Raw genomic sequence first — 22,089 nt, forward strand, 5'->3', positions numbered from 1 at the left:
TAAAATCTAAACTTCGCAGATTCCGAAATATACTTTGTTTTTAATATATGTAAGATAGAACTATAGATACAGTAGTTTCAATATTACACAACAAATAAAAATGAAATCAGAAATAGCGATATTTTTAACCGGAAATGAGTGATTTATTTTATTTTTACTGTAAAATTCACCAAAATAATATTTGATATGTTTATATTAACTCTCTACCTACTCAGCAGCAGTAGTTTAATTTCTGATATTTCTGTTAAAAAAAGCGCAAAAACTGCATTCGTTTCCAACGCGTTTGGATGAACTAATTTACAAGTAGAATATCTTAACGCATTTTCTGAAGAATGAATGTGATGGGTTCACGGAAAAAATGATATCTAGAAATCAATTCAATAAAATTTTATGAAATTTGGTGTGCATGTATCCAAATGCATTAAGGCTCCATCATATTTATATAGCTTCGTTTAGACATGTTTTACAGATACTTTAAGTTGAAAACATGGACAAATTTTGAAAAATTTAATAACGCTAACTTCAAATGCTCAGAATATTCTTTATTTATTAAAATAATTTTAATCTTGTGGGCTGATTCATTTTATGTAGCTTGAGCTCTATATATAGGTGAAATAAAAATTAGTTATATTTTTTTAACTTCCTCTATTTTTTCGAACATTGAAAATTTTGCTAAATTATCGTCATAAAGTTTTTTTTTTTACAAAAAATAAAGACGATGGTTTTTTTTAATAGTGACATTTCAAATCTGTTTTAGCTGTTTAGTACAATAAAAATTGTTTATATATCATTTAAAAAAATTTTTGTCTCCGAAGTGAGTCGGATACCTTAATTTCACATACAGGATAGCCGCTAGTGATTGCAGTTCATAAGTCAGCACCATGAAAACGCGATGCTCAATCGAATAGTTGGTCATTTCAGAACCACAACGATTACGGACAGTACAGAATGATTTCTTAACAAGAGCTCATTCTCATCAAACCTATTTTTAAGTCATATATGCCGCGGCATAAATTTGCATATTCATTTGCAGACGCGCTTTTCCTCTCATTGGTTGCCACAAATTTGCATAGTCACGTAGGAAAGCTTCCATGTTGTCTCATCGTAGTGTGCATCGGAATTTGGAATACAGATTGTTGGATTCGTAATTAACGTTCTTCGTATAATGAGTCTATGAAGTTATATTCGGGGACCTCACATGTTTATATCAAAATATTCACCTTGACGTGTTCTATCCGAATCTGTAAAAATTACATACCTTGTGGGACACCTTGTATTTATAACATATAAAAATATAATACGACGACTTATTGATTGAAGTAAGCACGTATTCCGATCTCGTCCCTTTTGCTTCAAAATTCGTGAAAGAATTTTATTTAAACTGTGACTTGCAAATATTAAATTTTATTTGACACATATAGCTCCCATATTATAAAAAAACTGTTCTTCTCTTATCTTTTGAAAAAGTCATGGCCTTTCTTAGTTCAGGCTATTAAAATTTTGCTATAAAAAATGATTTGAAGAAACTTGCTATAACTCTGTAAAATATTGTTCTACGAATGGGTTTTTTATTAAAAAAAACAATAATATAAGCAAATATTTTTGATACCTTGTTATATGCTTTCGAACAACATATTTTCTATTTTCATTTGGATGTAACTTTGGTGCGAATCTTAATTAACACAAACTTACAAAATTTTTAAAAAAATGTAACGAATGAAACCAAATATCCTAGAATCCAACTACTTTTTTTAAAAAAAATCAAATAATATTTTCAAATAGGAGTTTTTATTAGTCTTTATACACACTCCAGCATTCATTTTGAGCTCTGTTGTTATTGGAATGTATGTAAAAATGGTCTAATTCATTATAAATATATCAGTACATCAAATATTTCAAAAACAACCAATGTCATCTATATATTTATGAGTTCAAATAATTTTCTTACCAAATTTAATTTGTCTTGTTATCTAAAGTTTTCAGTGATCACTGTGATATCCATACAAAAATTCAAATAATTTTTTTAAAATTAAAGCATTTACATACATGTGAAAATAATAGTCGGCATAAAGTGAATTTTAACATATTTGAAGTATATCAATAAAGAGGTAGCCTCTTTATTGATATACGTCAAAATCTGTTATGATATGTTTTATATTTCGGTGTTGAAACAATGCAACACATTTTATATATCTACTTTTTAATTTAATAGTTATATTTTTCATCTGTAATCTGGCAGATTGAGAGAGATGGCCTGTGAAAGGAATTATTTTCCTTTTCTAAAATATGACGAAATTTACAAATTTGATGTAAAGATCACCTTCCAAATTAAGCCTGTCTTGCTCAAGGCTTTTATTAATTCTCCTTCTCATAGACAAACGGACAAAGGGACATATAAATATAATTCTAAAAATGCGTTCTTCGATTGCAGGAAGATCTAAATCGTAGAGATTTATCAAATACTCCAGGTCGGATGTTTACAATACTTTCTCTATGATATGTCGTACAGAGAAGTTGCATCACTGACTCTCCGACCCACCAAAAGGCACGCGGATAAAAAATACTGAATGTCCGGATTGCCGCAACAGCAACATTTGCGGTAACTGTGATTGTCCTAAAGGCCATCACCGGCCACGGTACAACCAATCCCGAAGGAAGTACGTCCCGTCACCGATGGTAGGAGCTAGATCCCCCACCAATTTATGTACCCACCAGGGTAGCGAGATCCAACCCCCATACCGGTAGCATGTCATCCTCATTTCGAGGTGCCCCCCCGGGGGTTTTGGCCGTATAGGAGAAAGTAAACCAACATTTACAGACATAAAGGCGACAGTTATCAACAAAAAGTATAAATATCTCAACAAATTCGCTATTACGATGGTTGTCAATTGCGATGGCTGAATATTTGAACAATGAAAATAAATGAATACTAAATACCAATAGTTAATTATTAGCTACCAATAGTTAATTATTATTCCATCAAAAAAAAAGGGCGGTAACATTTATTATAGCTGATAATCTTTAAAGGTTAAATTGGAGGGAAATATTATTCAAATTCGAAGTTATATCGTATCTGCATATTGATATTTGCATAATCTTCAAATTTTTTTACTGAAACCTCAGATTTTTCGTTTTAAATGCTTCTGAATAATGGAAACCCACCAATACGAAATTTTCAACGAATCCTTCAAAAATAAGCAGTAATTAACTTAAGACCAGGAGAGTTATCTTTCCAAAACTTGCTCACATATTATTCCATATATCATTCGATTCTTTCCGAATTTTTTTGAAGATAAATCCCTGGAATACGGTTAATAGTATCCAAAAATCGAATTTGCTTTTGAGACGCTTTTTCTCCAAGAGATTAAAATCAAAATTTGACAAGGAGCTACAGTTGCAGTCACAAATTCCCATACCAAATTTGATATATTTAAGTCAATGAGTTTTTATTTCCTGCACTTACATGTTTTTGGAAGTATGTATCGACAGACGCTCAACCTCTTGTGAGTTTTGACTCAATAATTGACAGGTGTTCTCATTATTAATGTTATATCTGTGTACCGAAATTTCTCTATATAGTTCTCTTTGTTTTGCAGTTATAACGTTAACTTGTATTCAAATTGCCAGATAAAAATATTTCTTTTGAACATATTCTACTCAAAAAATTCGAAAATGTGGTATGAAGACGGTATACCTAATTTCATTCTGTCAAACTCAAAGCGTTGCAGGCAGTCGATTCTTTATCAAAAATGTGTGTGTTGAAATCGGGAAAAGTCTAAAACTTCGAAATTCGTCAAAATCTCGAGTTCAAATTTTTTTACGGTTCTTCCTTCATACTATGGATACTCGAAAGTAAAAATATTGAAAGGGTGTTTTAATATATGTTAGCGTAATAAATAAGTCACTCTTTGAATGTTTTCTTTCACTGAAATTTCCATTTCAAATGTTCATACTGTAACTTCGCTCAAAGAAAATGTTTAATATAATTCACCAATTCTATTACATAAAGATTTAAAGTTTTTTAATTTCGCCTATTCATATAAAAACATTCAATTCAGAATGTTTTTTATATAATTCACCATTTGGAATGCCAACATATGATTAAATAAAAATTCGAATTCTTATATTTAATTAGAATAAATAAATAAATGATTGTAAATAGTATTTTCTGTATTTTCCGAGGCATACTGTATTAAAAAAAATCAAGGACTGTGAAAAAATAATAGTAATCAAAAATGTAAGTTGCAGAAATTTTTAGGACAACTAAAAAATTAAAGTCAATGGCTTGTTTTCTGAAACATTCTTTTATAGTTGAAGCAAAAATATCTCACTGATAAAAAAAAAATCATTGATTTGAGCGCTCAAATTAGTTTAAATCATTTTAAAAAAATATTTATACTCTTCTATTTTTCAGAAAGAGTATAAAGTAAGAACATTTAACTAAATATCTTGAAGTTTTTGGTTCATTTTAAAAAAAAACATTTTATTGAAACCTAGTGACATTGCATTATACAGAAATATGGAGTTGGTTTTGTAGTTTCCTCAAAAATAGTTTATTCATTCATACATTTAACATACATCCATAATTTGTACAAAATTTTGTAGTTAACTTTTTTCTTTAAATCAAGATATCGTACATTATTTTTAAAACTGTAAGCGGTTCCCATATATCGAAAAAGAAACTTTGTAACTGATTACTTTTTTTATTTCGATAAGATTTTAGCGATTTTTAATTCTTTTTAGAGAATTATTTTGTTACGTTTAGATGCCTTTTTTTTTAAAAGTGAAAGTCATACTATTCTGAACAATTTTGATTATTGTTGCATATTTTGAAACAATAATGTGTTAGATGATTCTTCTTTGATTGACATCTTTTTTTTTAATCATGTGAGAACATGATATTGTTTTGGCTTGAGGTTTGTGAAGCGATTTGAAGGCAAATTGTTGAAGCCTCAAAATGCGTTGACAACAAATTGGTGATTTATCCCTTTTTTTATTTTGGAGTCGGCTTTCACAGTTTAGCTCTTGAAATAACTATCTTCTGCTAATGAAGGTTTTTTTTTTCCAAAGAATTTTAACTTATGAATTAAAAAAATAATAAATACATATACTTTTATATTGTTAAAAATGCTCGACTTTTATATTATTTTTAAATATCTCAATGTAAAATTAGAATTATTGTGAATGATTCATTATATCCTGAAATAAAAGGAAAAAAAATTCTTAAATAAGAAATTAAACGTATCGTTTTTAATAAGCTTTATTTTTCTATTGTTCACAACTCATTAAACATTTACTCAAAAGTATAAAATGTTATATGGTTTATTTTAATCCGGAGAATTTGGATATGAATTCGAAATTGATATTGTTGTTTGAAAATATTGAATGTGTGTAAATCTAAATATGAAGACGAGCCCATGTAAGAAGAAATATTTTATACACTTATTACTGTAGTAATATGAGAGAACATATTACTACAGCGCCAGACATTTATAATTTTATTCTGTGATTATTGTCTTTAGAATAAAGAGCAAATCGTGGATAATTTTTTGACTATGCAACGTTTTTGAAAAAGAATTGAGTAGACACAAATATTCTCTTAGACCTTCGGCCAGATTTTGCAAATATTATGGTTCAAAACGCTTTTCTTCTTGCGTTTCAATGGGAAAATTATTTCTTTGCTTTATCACGAAGACTAATTTATCAGATTAATCTTTGATTAACCTAAGAGTAATTTAAAAGAAGTAGTTGCTTGTGATGAACTTTTGATTGAGCGAAATATTAGTAAAACTAAAACTATTTAGATAATCAATTTTACCCTTTACATTCGGATCTGAATTCTAACTCGCCATCAAGACGGTGCATCATTTTGACGTTTCATTTATTTATTTAATTTTGATTGTTAAAAATACCTGCGGGAAAAGTAAGAAGCTGCAAATTAATTAAACTGGATAGTTCAATTTAAAAAATTGTTTATTGCTTCGAAAAATAAATATATCAAGTCTTTGTATTAGGTGAATAATTATGCATCGAATTACTTTTCCGAGAGCAAAGGCTTGATAATAATTACATAAATTATTTCATTATTTTAATTTTACTTAATAATGCTTAAACAGATACTTGATATAAGCTGTGACTTATTAGTATTAAATTTTGCTTGGAAAAATAAAAATTTCACTTGATAGATTATAGATTAAAGATTGAAAGATACAGGAAACACACAAATTTTACTTTTTTAATTTTTCAGCACGATTGTCTTCCTGAAAATTTTTTTCCTGATTCAGTTTATTTAGGGTTTTTTTTTCTGAAATTTAAAATAAAAATGATACGAGAAAATTCTGCAAAATATTACAGTAAGCTAATCTATTAAATGGCATATAAAGAAATGGTTTTATACTAATTCAATATAGAACTTTCGATTTTGAAAATTTTATTTACCAAATTATTTTACCATCAATTTTTCAAATTTATTTTTGAGACATTAGTTATGGTGCAGGTTAAACCAAGAAAGGAGAAAAAAATTTTGAATTAAAATAATTTAATTAAATTATTAATAAAGGATTTTTTGTCATTTTTTTAGTTGATATCTATTGATTTCTATCTGAAATATGTTCTTCATGTTCTTTGAAATACTGCTAGGGGAAAAATAGTCATATTGTGAAGATATCAGTGGGATTTAAACGGTAATTTAAAGTACCGTCGGTAAATAAAGATAACTTTGACAATATTTAAATACTTGTAAGTAACATTTAGATTATTAAAAATGTCTCAACTGAAATAAAATAGAACTCGACACTAGAATAAATGGACTACTTTAAAAAATTAAATATTTTCAATTATATTGTTTTATACATAGTTCAACGCATAACTTCTTGAAAATTATTCATGTATGAGAAAAATTCACTCTGATGTAAGAATTACCATCATGTTGATGACTGTAGCTTAAAAAAGTTTAAATGTTATATTAATTCTCGCTACAAGCTAAATTTAGAAAATTGAAATTTTTATATATCTGTATGAAAAGAAAAAGAAATAAATATAATCATGATTTTTTCTATAAAATAAGTGCAAAAAAAATTTCGATGACCTTTTAAAGTATCTATATTATAAATTCAATAATTCGGTACTATTAAAGACCATAATTATTTATATATACTGGATCTCCCCTCTAGTCAGAACCCTATAACTCCTAAATCGTTAGTAATAGGCATATACATCTAATTAAAAAATGGTCTAAATGGCATAAAAAATTATATTTTGTGTATTTTGAATAGGTATAAATATTTTGATATACGAATTTTACATTTTTATACAGGTACTTTTTTTTATATGTCATATTTTAAAAAATATTCTTTAAACGCTAGCATTTTAAATTTCATATATATTCCACTCACAATTAAAATTGGCTCCATTATTATAATCTAAATGTTGATATTTCATGAAAGCGAATTTAAACCACTCCTTTGACCATCTGGAAGAAGATGCGTCAATCAGCGTCCAGAGTTTCTCCAAAACTCATTGCTTTAAAGTAATGATATTTAAAGTTTTATTTTTGTCGTAGGAGTTTGAAACATTTTCATAAGTACAAATTTAAAGAATATTTTATGAATATGATTCAAAGTACTGAAGGATTTTATAAAGTTTAGACTTCATAATTTTACCTGTATTGACGAAAATTAAATAATTATTTTCATCTCCTAGAGTATTTTCTCATAAGAAAATATAGGCTTAACTAATTTTCAAGATATTCCAGATATTAGGTCGTGATTAGAGCGGACTCCATGAGTATAAAAACTTTCAGATAAATGGTCATTTGAAAAATTAAACTTTCACAAAAGAGGTTAAAAAAAGATTTAATGCTCCTTAGAATTAGTAGTACAATATAAGTAAAAAAAAAATCAACACACACATATATATATAATTTCAGAATCTTATATCTAATATCAAACGTGTGCTTTAATATATTTTCCAAAATGGATTAAAATATTGTTCAAAATGTAGTGGAATCACAAAAAGAGTTATTAGATATTTGTAGAATCAGAAGTTAACACTATATTTTACCAGAGACCGATTAGTCATTTTGACTGTTTTGTTCATCTGAGTGTTAAAATTTGGTTTCACTAGCTGAAAAGATATAGCATTTGCTAATATCCCCTGATGCATCACCAAGAAAATTCCTAATTTGTGATTGAGATTTGATATTTTAATGTCTTTCTACTGCCAAGCCAATCGTGAAACTTTCGCTTCAGCTACATGTATTGGTTTATTTTTATTGTTGATGGAGCCTTTAAAACCAAATTGCATATACATTTTTATTGGAGTTTTAGTGATTATTAATCCCTGCGAATCGGTTGGTCACCAAAGACAGAGTATATAAAATAAATATAGTATACTTGTAAGAAAATGTTTCAGAAATAAGTATGTTAAGGCACCAGTATTTCTGATTAAAATATATCTGCTAATAAAGCAGACTCAGTAAGGCAACAATTGTCAATAATTCAAAGTAATACTTCATAAGCATTTAAGGCAGCGTATTCGGGTTTCTTTCACCATATACTGTCTGTTCAGCTTTATTCTTGAAACACAGAGTCGCTTGTATTAAGCAATGAAATATCACTGGAAGTAGTATTATATTCTTTACCAATTGTTAATACATGTTTCTATCAACGACTAGATCAAGTATAAGATGTATTTGTGAAGTTGTAGAAGTCCTTCAAGAATGAAATGATGCGTGATATTCATCTTTAATGCATGAGCTTCCTTCACAACTTCCTCTCCCAAGAGTTTTCTTCCTTCACAACTTTCTATCCCAAGAGTTTTCTTCCTTCACAACTTTCTATTCCAAAAGTTTTGTTCCTTCACAACTTTCTATTCCAAGAGTTTTGTTCCTTCACAACTTTCTATTCCAAGAGTTTTGTTCCTTCACAACTTTCTATTCCAAGAGTTTTGTTCCTTCACAACTTTCTATTCCAAGAGTTTTGTTCCTTCACAACTTTCTATTCCAAGAGTTTTGTTCCTTCACAACTTTCTATTCCAAGAGTTTTGTTCCTTCACAACTTTCTATTCCAAGAGTTTTGTTCCTTCACAACTTTCTATTCCAAGAGTTTTGTTCCTTCACAACTTTCTATTCCAAGAGTTTTCTTCCTTCACAATTTTTTATCCCAAGAGTTTCGTCTTTTTTCCAACAGCTTTCTTCCATTTGCTGTACATAGTATACAAATCCTACAATTTCAGTATTTAATGAGTATTGTAAATGCTTTTTCTTCTTTCTAAATGTTTTGTTCATATAGGTTTTAGTTTCATTTCCAACCATATCTTAAAACACTTTTCAATAAACAAACTCTTTTCCTTGAATACATAGGTTTTACTCCAAATTCGTCATTCACAGTTATTTTGAAGGAAATCGCACAAAATAATAAATTAAGCATTGATAAAAGTTTAAATCCCTTACATTTTCCTACATTATACAGGTATAGATTAACACAAAGAAAATAATTTCTCCAAGTGAAAATGACAGGAGCAGTTAAATACCGTGGACTTTTTATACTCCATAACATTTTCTCGATTTCTGATATCCTCAATAGCATTTCTGTCAGCTCCCATTTCCTCAAGTTCAATCTCTATGACTCTCACCCTCTCTTCATGTCCTTTTAGCTTCCTGATCTTTTCCGCAATAGGGAAACTAAAGAGGATCAACACCCCTACAAGGACATAGCAAGGAGCAGAGATATAATAATTCCAGGTTATTCCTGTAAATGTAAGTACTGGCACTCTGAAAACCCATTCGAATTCGAGTATACCAGCAAGAGAGAAAGTCAGAAAGAATCCTGACCACAAATCTCCTTTATTTTCAGCTTCGTTCATTTCTGATTTATTTATCCTGCAGATACTTAACATGAACAATAAAATATTGGGCAACAACAGAAGAAGCGGCGTTACAAAAAGTACTGCTCTTTTATAATAAAACCAGCATGATAACTCATTTCCTGCAATTATTCCAAATACGGTGATAAAAGCAGGAACGCCCCAAGCATATGCAGAATACATGGCGAAGCGTGTAAGCATGGGTCTGTCATCGGTCAATCTTCGTTTGGCGGTCGCCATTTTTAAGGATCGCCAAATATCATAAGACATGATGTTCAACCAAAAGAAGTAGCCCAAATTTGCGAAAGCTTCTATTATTCCCATTGCTGAGCAGTCGGGCTCTACTATTCCGAAATAAACGACGGCTGTGCACAGGTATGCTAACAACAATGCTATGGAAAGATAAAATATACAATATCCTAGTAAGTTCTTGAGTTTTCTGCAAACTATAAATGCTACACCATAAAGTATCATGAAGAAAGCAGATATAGCTATGCTGACAAGTAAGACAATCTGTGTGGTTTTGAGAGAGAAACTGTTTACATATGGAATCTCCTTGAAATAATCTGAGCAAATAAAGAGTTCTTTAGTGTGAGGATATATATAATATTGCAAAAGTTTGAATTGTTTCTTGTAAGTCGGAACATGAACTGACTTGTTTGGAAAAATCTCATAGCAACCAAATTCCACAATTATTTTGTTGCATTTATAGAAATATGTGTCTAATTTCGTTTCATTTACAATTTCTACTGATTCTGTAGTTGTTAAGATATTAGAGCGTCTCCAACGTTCATTCTGTTCTGAATAATCCGATATATTCGTACACATGTCCATTTCTTTAGATATCTTTTCGAATCTCGGGTTATTTTGAAGTTCCAGCTCGTGATGTATGAATATAGATGAATTTGATGACCGGATGACCCTATACGCAGCCCAGCAAATCTGAACGCAACAAATAGATGTCCAGAAACTGAGCATCAACAACGATTTCAAAATTCGCCAGATCATCATTTAAAGTACTGAAAGTTTAAAACTTTTGAAACAAACATGACTTTAAAGATACTTTCGTGAAATCTCTTCAAAATCTTTTTTCACCATCCTAATATGATCAATCTTCTGAAAGGAAGAAAAAAAATATTTAGTTTCTAAGTAAATGAATAAGGATGCAAATATGTATGCAAAAGTATAATCTTTCATAACACAAATTAATAGTTTTCCTAAAAAATATAGAAAATAAATACATAAATATAATTTCATGTAAATTAGTAGAAGCAGAGTCATAATGTTAAAATTTAAAGCACAGGTGTTAAATCTAAGAACATTTTACTGCAAGAAATTCAATTGAAGTTAGCTGTTGCCACTCACCATTAAGTTTTGTATTTCCTGTTTCTTTAATTCTACTCTTAGCTTATTCCAACTTGGAATCTGGCAACTTCTTTTTAGTTTAGGTTACGGAAAAAAAAATTGGAATAAGAATGGTTCTATTCATGTGATTACGTTAACTTACGCTTTTTAATAGTATTTATATAAGTTTTCATCAATATTATGTACGTATTCTATGCAGAATAACTTTCTCTACTGTCAATAGCCTCATTATCTCTGTGTCGTGTTGTCAAAATAAATATATTTAAAACGAAAGGAGAATTTGCATTAAGTCATAACAAAGCACTGATTGTGACACTCTCAATATGATCATTATTAAAGCAGATTGAAATGTTTGGTAAGAGCTTACAATTTTGTACTTTACTTTAGTGCTTAGATATTTCTTTACAAAGATTATTTTAAATTCCGCACCAAAACCATCGCAGGTTATTATCTATTGCGAAAATGTTACGAATTGATGAAAGAAACAATGTTTAAAAAAATGAAATCTATCTTTAATACTTACAGTTTAGAGTAATTATAATAATTTTCTCCTTAATTATGAATGAAATTATCCTCACTAAATAATTAAAATTCTTCACAATTCTGTCATGAATATTGGATATAAACCTTTATAAAAAAAGGGAAAAAAAAGACTGAATTTTGTGAGACGGGAGAAGAAAGCATCTATAACTTTGAAACGCTCTTTTAAATGATTGACTTTTAGATCAATTTAGTAGCAAAAAGAAAAACTCTCTTATCAAGTAGAAAATTCAATCTTCCATTCAAATAATTTTTCAACCACAGTTGCGTTACCTGTAAAAGTTAACATAATCAATAAGTTCTGATAGAATAATTTTACTACCAGAACAAATTTTGATTTGGTCAAATTGATATTCTTTAAACATGTCGCATTCAATTTACTACCATCGATTTCTCAGACTGGCGAATATCGTGTCTTCACTATGGTACCTTTAATATAAACGATTTCCAATAAAATTTGCGTATTTATTGGAAAATTAAGTATGGGTAATTCTTCGGAAATTACTTCTTCATCTCTACAACCTCAATTTCTTATTGGAAAGAATCAAAACCGCCATCTTCAGATTCATCTCTCGTCATCACATTTATATTTTCCCTCATGTTAGTTTATTAGGTAGATTCCTAAAAGAAGACTACCTATTGCAATGATTCCCATGACAAGACTTCGGGAAAATTTCTTTATTTCTTCCCCGATCATGGTTCCTAGAACCCCAAACCACCATTCGTTGAAACATTTATATATATAAATATATAATATGAGAATAACTAGAGTAATTTTGTTTGGATTTTAACTGGCTTGGAAAATATTGGTAGAAATATTAAAATCTCGGACGTGTTTGTAAATGGCCCATCTAGCTCAAAGGGAATGGAAATTTTCATTTCGTTATAACTTCCTTAATATTAAAGATAGAAAAATAAATTCAATTAGCCAAATGAGCGCCTCATTAAGGGGAACAACTTTTGCATTTTAAGATTTTCGATAACTGCAATATTTCAGAAGTTAGGGGACTGAAAATTGATTTTTCAAGTCCTAATTTTGATTGTTTCTAACATCAATTGATGTTGCTTTATCTTAGAGAAAGTAAATGAAATAATTGCCAGTTATCAACACAAAATAATGAACAAAATAATATCTTATACAAAATAATGAACCTCATTTAATATCTATTAGGGCAGAATGGACAGGATGCTATCGCATTCATAGATTTAATATCATAAGGGGTATCCAGAAGATGTTCTGTTTTCGATTTTTGCTGAGGAAGTGCTGAGTTTATGAGTTCACGCATGTGCGTCTACTTTGCTGATTCAGTGGCGAACAATAGAAATCCTTTTTTAGATCGCTGAGTATTGCATCGATTGTATATGGAGCGTTTAAAAAACTGAATATCCTTCCGCATGCCAGTTATGTTCTATCGTCTGCATTTATAATGCTTTAAACATTAAACCAATTGAAATTAAAGATAAATTTATGAACAAAAGCCGATGAGTGATTCGGTGTTAGTGACATAGGTGCAAAGTTTCAGTCAGGGATGTGAAAATGTTCACGACTAGAAATGAATAGAGTGGCGGTTTGTGTTTGGTGATGATTTGTTGAAAATTGATCATGATGATTGATTGATTTCTGATGATTTGCTGAAAATTGATCATGATGATTAATTTCTGATGATTTGCTGAAAATTGATCATGATGATTGATTGATTTCTGATGATTTGCTGAAAATTGATCGCGATGATTGATTGATTTCTGATGATTTGCTGAAAATCGATCACGATGTTTTTACTTTTTCATATACTATGTATAGAGACAGTATTTTAATTGTTAACCCTCTAAACTCGAGATTTTGACAAATCTCTACATTTCAGACCTTTCTTAGTCTAGGAAATAATATATATATATTTGAAAATGTAAGTTTGTCCGCCTGTGATAAAGATAATTCAAAAAGGCTGTAAGTCATACAGATGAAATTTAGGATATAGTCTTTATATCACATTTGCAGATTTCTATCAAATTTTGTGTAAAGTCCGTCTGTCCGAATACAAGTGAACACAATAATTACAAAACAGAGCTATACGGATAAAATTCGGTACATAGATGTAACATCTATAGAACTAAACACCCTCAAAGTTTGAGCCAAATCCAATGATGGTTTGGTCGCTTGGCGATATGAACTTTCAGAAACATATAAATGTGATAACGCAATGATTTAAATATTCCAAATTTGGTAAGTGATTTTTTGACTACAGTTGTAGTTCCGTATAGAATTTTTGTTTCAATCGGAATTTCGAACGAAATTTCGGACACTATTAACCGTATGCCAGTAATTAATTGCAATAAAACTCTCCAATTATGACATAATGGACTCAGTAGAGATGCTAAATTCACGCCAAATATTAATATTTCACAACTATTATACAACAAAGGCGTTCTTGGTTGAGTAATACGCATCTAAATTATAGATTTATCTTTGTTAGACAGTAGGCGAGAAAGTATATTGCTGACCCTTGGCAACGTTTGACTGCGTAGAAGCGCGGCCATTAAAGTGTTAATAGCATTCATTAGTAGTATCCATCAATTCTGTTGAAGTGCATCTTATCATACGAATGAAATTAGTATTTAACATTATATTTACACAATAGACTATTCTGATTGGTTCGTTGTCAATGCAAGATGATGAAATTAATTGGCGAAGATGGTACAGTTATTGAGGATAGGCGTTGTACTTATCGTTTTGCAATATCTATATAATATGGAGGGCAGGGAGCTATTAAAGATGTATCTATGTATCTTGAGTTTTTCATATGAATGAGTAGCTTTCTCACACTCTCCTTAGAGAATGTACATTTAAGTATGTTTTGGAAGTACAGCGTGAAGGAAGGCAAGAGATCATTGATAGTAAATCTAGAAGCAGCGAGTTTTTGAAGCAATCATTAGAGAAATCTACCCAAAGGCTGAAATTGGGGGACTTGTCTTTTGATATCATTTCATTAACTCTTAAATGGCCACGCATCCATGCAGTCAAATATCGCCAACAGCCGGCGAAGAATAAATTTCACAATTTGAATTAATTATTTAGAATTTGAAGAATTAATTTCAAAAAACTTTATATAAATTCACGAAAAAAATTCAACACGTGCGAACGTACACGTAAAAACAACTACAATAATAATACATTTGATACAATAAATTTTAATATTTTTTCCTTCATGTGATAATTTTAAAACAGGTAATAAAGCAACTGTCTAAAATCAATGACATATCAATGAAATACAAAGCCAATACCAATAATCACATCTTTTTACTTTCAACAATCATTTTGAAGAGAATATGTATAATAACCTTCCAATAATCTTTGACAATAGTATCAGTGAGTGAAAAATGTTGTTTTGGCTGTCACACATGTTGTGTGAGCAGCCGTTAAAATGTTAATCTTATTCGCCATTTTATATATGCTAAGTAGATGAAGAGTGGCGAATATAATTGATGAAATAGAACTGGGTATTCTATTATTTCATTATGATATCTCTTGATACTTTAGCAAACTTGAGCACTTGAGATACTTGAACAAAAGGTAGGCGACAATTAATGACATATCTAGGGATCGAATGCTCTCATATGAAATAAAAATGTCGGTGTTGTCGCTGTATTTGAGGGACTGATTCTCTTCTTTCCCATTTTTTTTAAATACATATAGATTACTCTAATTTTCATTTGCTTTAATTATGATATTATGTTCTGAATTCTGATGTATAATTACAGGCATTTTCATTTAATTTACACATTCGCTCAATTTTGTTTCAATCAAAATGAAAAAATTTTGAAAAGTAAATTAAAATTTTTTTATTCCCTGCAGATCATTATGAGTATAATTAATAATAACATATTTTAAAAGAGTGAAATAAAGTCAGATATGTCAAGAAGAAAGATTCACTTACTTTTAAAATCTGTTTTAAAAAAATCTCCCATACCTGCCTTAATGTTTTATGAACTGAAATTGCATCTACCTGTCGATGCAACAACCAATTTTTTTATGGATACCGGACGAGGGTTTTGCTTCCGCAGATAAAAGGAAGTCTGCGTAAGTGCAAATATTTCATTCTGTAAAGCAAAATTATATTTCTGAATTCTTCCCCAGTGTCTCTTTCCAGATATTTTTAAGATTATAAATTCCTGAAAGTGGTTCTAAATTTTCTAGATTTAGCTTAATCTTTACATTGCAATTCTTACATTCTTTTATATTACACAAAAACTTCGTGATTTTGAAACAACCATTTAATTTTTGGTTCATTTGACTCATTTTGCACTCATAAGACAAAAGTTTAGACTCTTTTGAGCAAAATTTTACCCATGCGCCGTTCACAGTTTTAAGTAGGTAGGTGAATCCAGTAGGGATTAAATAAATAATCAAAAGGCTGCGCATATTTAAATGAGGAAATATGCTCATTAAATAAAAATGGTTATTTAAATAAACTATGGATACTAATGTATTATCATTTATTCGCAAATAATTCAGTTATTTTAAAAGTCCAATGTATGAAAATATTTCTGTAAAAACATATCAGCATCCATGTAACATGTCATGTATCGGCATGCATAATTTTGCAGAAGCGTGGCTAAAAAGAAAACACATTTGGAATTAATTTCAATTGATTTTTTCATGGGAATACATAGTTTATACTCAGGGTGGAGGATTGAAACTCGTCTGTTCACACTAGAGCACAAGAGAGAAAGTATAAAAAGTATTTCCCTTAGTGTTTTTATTATGAGATTCTTTTAAGGATTTCTTTGACACGTACCCATTGAGCAAAGAGAATCTTAGGTATCTTTGGAAGATATGCTATACGCATTAGGGATTATTATCCCTTAGCTTGCAGCGTGAAAATTGCAATGGTCACTAACTTTTTAGAACGTGTTAGAAATAATTAAATATAAAAAGCGGGATTTGGAATAGGAAATAATAAGAGAAAATTCTAGAATAAAATAACATAATCTAATTTAAGATTTGAAAAACAGGAAATTAAGATGTAATGACATCTCTTGATTTAATATATATGTACATAATTTTTTGCAGAAAGTAATTTGAATTTTAATACATTAAATTTATTTGAATATATAACTTAAGGTGAGGATTACTTTAAAAATTATAATTTGCTTAAAATGAGATTTTTGCTGGTTAATATTTTGCCTTATTTATTTGCTGAATCCAACACTAATAAAATTACTACCAGATTTCAGACACACAGACTACCAGAGGGGGGACATCTTCTAAGAAACGTTCACGCGTGCTGTTTAATAAAAATGTTATCATTCTTTTCCCGACCACAAAAAGTTGTAGATTTTGGACAAGGCCGTGCACGTGTTGGTCAGTATTTTATTTTCATCATCCTGCCCATGATCTATTTATGTTTCATAGTATTGTGAAGAAATTTGAAAAGGGATTTGAAAATCCATTCCTATCCTTTTTCTAAATAGAAATTTGGCAGAGAATTATTACTTTTGTAAAATGATCATATAGAAGAGCCAGTGACTAGTTGTTACAGAGGTAAATTGTACAACTCACGTCACGCAATGATTTTTAAAATGTGTCATCAGCTTTCGCCGAAAATGATTCTCATGGCGGGCCCTGTTAAATCGGCATAGTCAGTGTCTAGTTGAAATTGTTAGTGAGTAGTTGTGCTTTTAACTACTTAAGGAAGGTTTTTTTTTTTGTTTTAAGTTTTGATTTAAGATATGTTAATTGATCTTTTTAAAAATGTCTTTACCTATTTACTTTGATTATGTGCTTCAGAAAACCCGCTACTTCAATTTTTATTACTAATCGCAATATTTTGCTATAAATCAGCGGTTCTTAACCTATGGGTCACGACCCAAAATTGGGTCGCGAAGCATATTTCTTGGGTCGCGACAGATGTAAGTAAAGATGCTCAACTCATGGTTTACGTGCGGTACCCAGGTTTAACAGATATACAGGAGGACATTTTATTTTGCAAACCAATGTCAACAACAACTAGAGGTGGAGATATTTTTCTTATGGTCGATTCGTTTTTTAAAGAAGGATTAAATTGGAATCAGTGTTTCAGTATTTGCACCGACGGTGCAGCTGCCATGACAGCATCTAAAAAGGGATTTTCGACAAGAGCAAAACAAATGAATCCACAAATTATATCGATTCATTGTTACATAGACAAAATCTTGCTTCAAAAAAATTATCACCCGAATTATGTATCGTTTTGGATGAAATTGTTGCGGTAGTCAATTTTATCAAATCAAGAGCTCTTAACTGTAGAATTTTCCGCGAACTGTGTTTCGAATTTGGTGCAGAATACGAACATTTATTATATTATTCTGAAGTTAGATGGCTGTCCCGGGGCAAAGTTGTTCAAAGAGTATTATCATTACGGACAGAAGTCGAATTATTTTTGAGAGAAAAGAAACACTCATTAGCATCTATGTGCTAATCAAAATGTCAATTATTTTCAAAAAGTTAAATATATTTTAATTTGGCCAATAAAAATTATTAAAAACACTTGATTATTAATTAAATTTTCCTTGGATCGAAAAGTACTTTTGTTTATCTTTATTATTAAAAAAATAAATAAAAAATTTGTAAGTTAAAAAAAATCATCGTAGGATTGAAGATTTTTTAAAAATACAATCTAAAATAAAGCAATGAAAAAATTGACTTTTTCTCAAATATTTCTCAAATTTGGGTCGCGGCTTAAAAAGGTTAAGAACCACTGCTATAAATCAACAAAAATGACCTAAAATATGCGTTGAGGCAAACTGTAACAAAAGCTGTTAACGATAACTTTTAATAGCATAACTAAAATCTATAAATAAGTAGTAACAAAAGCTTGGGGTAAATTGTGAACTATCACAGCTTGTGTTATTTATCTTCATTCGTATTTGATTCATATTGTCAGAACTTTCTGCTTTAAATATTATCCTGCACCCGGTTAAGATTGGATTTTTTTTCTACAAATTTAAATCTGAAAAAGTCTGAAAAACTATTTAAATAAAAAAAAAAATCTTAATATACCCAAAAGATTAAGAAGCAATGGAAAAAGAAATGATTAATCAATAAGAAATACAACAAGAAAAAAGTATAAGAGAAATGAAAAGGTTTAAGAAAGAGATAGAAAGAAAGAAAATGGAAAATTGAAAAAGGTTAAAAAAGAAAATTTTGAACCAGCATACAAATTCTGAAAAAAAGAAAAATGGCTTTTCTCTCATTTGCGAAGATACATACTGCAACTCTTGCGAAGTATTTTTTATAGTATATCATATTAATAACTCTTTATGGCGCAACAAAGAAAGGTATTTTGGATAGCTATCAGATGACGAGGATAGCTCCTGCACCAGCATTGTCTCGTTCCCTTCCGCTCTACTCCAGGAGGAGAAGGGACATTCACCCAAAGGGATTATTATCAAATCCGCTTTTAAGGCCGTTCTTTGACGAAATCGGGTTTCAAACTAGGAACACTCCAGCTCCGAAGTCACGACAATATAAATAGATCTTCACAACCGCAATCCTGATGTAAGAAAAATCGTTTCATGCTTAATTTGAAAAATGTGTGTGCAAAATTTTTCCGCTAAGAAGCAGTTTCTAATTTGCTTGAGTTAACAGGAATTCTGGTGCAAATCGACTTCTATATATCTTTATTGATGAAATAATTTTAGCTTCACATTTCCTGCAAACCACTTATTATCATGTAATACTATTATGTTAAATGATTATAATACCAATTACCAAATGCTCCAATCCATTAAAGAGTGGAAAGAAAAAATAATTTTAACTATTTTTGTTTTTATTGTTATAAATTACCCTTGTTCTGCAACTGGCACCTATCAGGCGCTTGTCACAGCTGACAAGTGTTGAAAAATTATTTCTAGTGTTAAAATTTACAAAATTGTGTAATCTTTTTATGCGTATTATGAATGAAGAGTTGGTCTATAAAAAAAGTAGTTATAATCAAGGAATCATAAATATTTTTAAAAATATAAACAATATTTTTATTCGAGAATTGTTACAACTAATACAGTCTCCCCTACCAAATGACTTTTTAAGTCGTGATTTCTTTCAGTTATTAGTTTGCGTGTACACAAACCAACAGAGGGTCAGTCCCTTGCTGGATTTAATTCAAAATTGGATTAGGCTTTGCATTTTACGTGCTAAAGCTGTATTCTAAATTTTTATATGGTTTTATAGTAATAGTATTCTCTTAAACTCGGACAGACATGCAAGTAGATTTCGTTTAAAATTTGATAAAAGTATGTGACAACAACTAAATTTCATTCGACTGACTGAAAATAATTTTGAGTTGTTTTTTGTGCGGAGACAGACAAAAATAATTCCGAAAATGCTTTCCTGACGGGGAAAGATCTTAAAATGTTGAGATTTGGTAAAATTTCGAGGTCGAAGTTTTCAGATTGCAATAATTTCCCAACATATATTTGGAATAATTTCCTGTTAAATAGTCGAAATAATTTCCTTTTGAATATTATTTCCCTTGAAAATGAAAATGAAATCTTACATGATAACAAAATTTAATTCAGTGAACTTTTCTCTTTTTAAGTAATAGCTACTCATGGCAAATTTGATATTCACTGGTAAAATAGAAGTTTGAAAATTGTTTTTAATCCTTTCATTGAAATAAATTTTTTAGTTCTTTAGTTATGAATGTGAGTGAATTTATAATTGAAATGCTGTAATTTTATGTGTCCTCCCCCCCCCCCTCTTTTGAAATCTTAGATGTCATCTGCAATTAAGGATAAATTTTTGCCTCAAACTAAAAACTGTTGTATTTTTAAGAATTCAAATCACTATTATACTAGAATGCATATTTCGAAATGGGATTGAATAATTGATCTTGCCAATCTTTCAAATTTAATTATTACATATAAGCGTAGCATACACATCGTTTAGATAACTCTTAATATGACCCATGTTGATCGTTGAGCAGATCCTTTTATATCGACTGTAGAGTACATTATTTCTGGAGCACGAATGTTATTTCTATAGGGTGGATGAAAAAGAGTTCGGCAGTAATGTGAACTTTACCTCAAAAGTCCTTTTATGCCGATTGTGGAGTACATTTTGGAGCACGAATGTTGTCTCCAGGGTAAATAAGAATAATGGGGTAGTAATGTGAACTTTATCTCAAAGGCCGTTTTATATCGACTGTGGAGTTACTATATTTCTGAAGCACGAATGTTTTCTCTAGGGTGGATGAGATAATGTTTACTTTATCTCAAAGGAACATGTAGATGCTGGCCAAGTCAAAGTTAGGTTTTTTTACTAGTATTGGGATATATTTTTTTCTGTTTTTCATTATCGCAAGGTTTCAGAATTTAGATGCTGAAATTGAAGATTAACATATTGTGTAATTTAGTGTTAGAAGAAATGGATTGCAAAGGAAGATATTAAATGTTCTACAGTTATCTGACATACACGTTATTGGATTTAAAAATAATTATTTATAAATAATAAAAAAAATTTCAAACCTTTAAAATATTTGGATTTTTAAATAATTTTTAATATTTTTCTTTAGATTCTGGATTCTTAAATGATTCTTTTTATTAATATCTTAAATAATTCTTATATTAATATCTTAAATAATTCTTTAAGATATTAATGCGCCTTATTTATTTAATATCTAAATATTATTAAATTAAGAAGGCTGATGGTTAAGTGAATTAATTTTAAAGCATGAAATTGAAAGATACAGAAACATGTTAGATCTTAAATATAATCGAAATTATATTTTTAATGTTAAAAATTAAAAATAATTTGTTTTAAATGGAATTCATTCATTTAAATGGAGTTCATGCATTTGTTTAATTCATTTTTTTTGTTTACTTTTACATGTTAATAAGAATTCAGATTAATATTGGCATATGCATTAAATAATACATAAAATACACACTTTTTGAATATAAATGGATCATCTTTTTATTTAAAAACAGAAATTGTAAGCATTCAATTATTTAATGCAACAAACTCTAATTTAATGCAGGCCGAATAGCAAGAAATAATGAATGCCATATAATATATTTATAAATAAATGTCAAACATGCATAAATAAATGTTCGTGAAATCTTTAATTATTTGTGCAAAAGTGAGGAGAAAAAAGATTTCTATAATGTATGTGAGATATTGCTACCATTTTATATATATTCTTATTAAGAATTAAAACTGAACGTAGACAGCGTATAATAGTGCTTTAAGAAAATGAATCATATAGCAGATTTTATATTATAATGTATTTCGAAATCCATAGACGGCAAAACATCTTGGTATAAAGTTATAATGCCATAAGCGGC

The 22,089-nt window shown here is 29.5% G+C and overlaps 1 protein-coding gene across 1 annotated transcript; it reads right to left on the reverse strand.

Annotated features, from left to right (window-relative positions):
• Positions 1 to 8,082: 8,082 nt before the first annotated feature.
• Positions 8,083 to 15,749, reverse strand: LOC129976659 (G-protein coupled receptor Mth2-like). The gene is made up of 2 exons (XM_056090349.1): positions 15,702 to 15,749; positions 8,083 to 10,980 (listed from the first exon to the last, which is right to left on the reverse strand). Exon 2 carries the CDS (start codon positions 10,873 to 10,875, stop codon positions 9,478 to 9,480), a length of 1,398 nt encoding a protein of 465 aa, XP_055946324.1. The 5' UTR covers positions 10,876 to 10,980; positions 15,702 to 15,749; the 3' UTR covers positions 8,083 to 9,477.
• Between the last annotated feature and the right edge of the window lie 6,340 nt (positions 15,750 to 22,089).

The sequence above is a fragment of the Argiope bruennichi genome, chromosome 7 (genome assembly GCF_947563725.1).
Source record: "Argiope bruennichi chromosome 7, qqArgBrue1.1, whole genome shotgun sequence".
Lineage (NCBI taxonomy): Eukaryota > Metazoa > Arthropoda > Arachnida > Araneae > Araneidae > Argiope > Argiope bruennichi.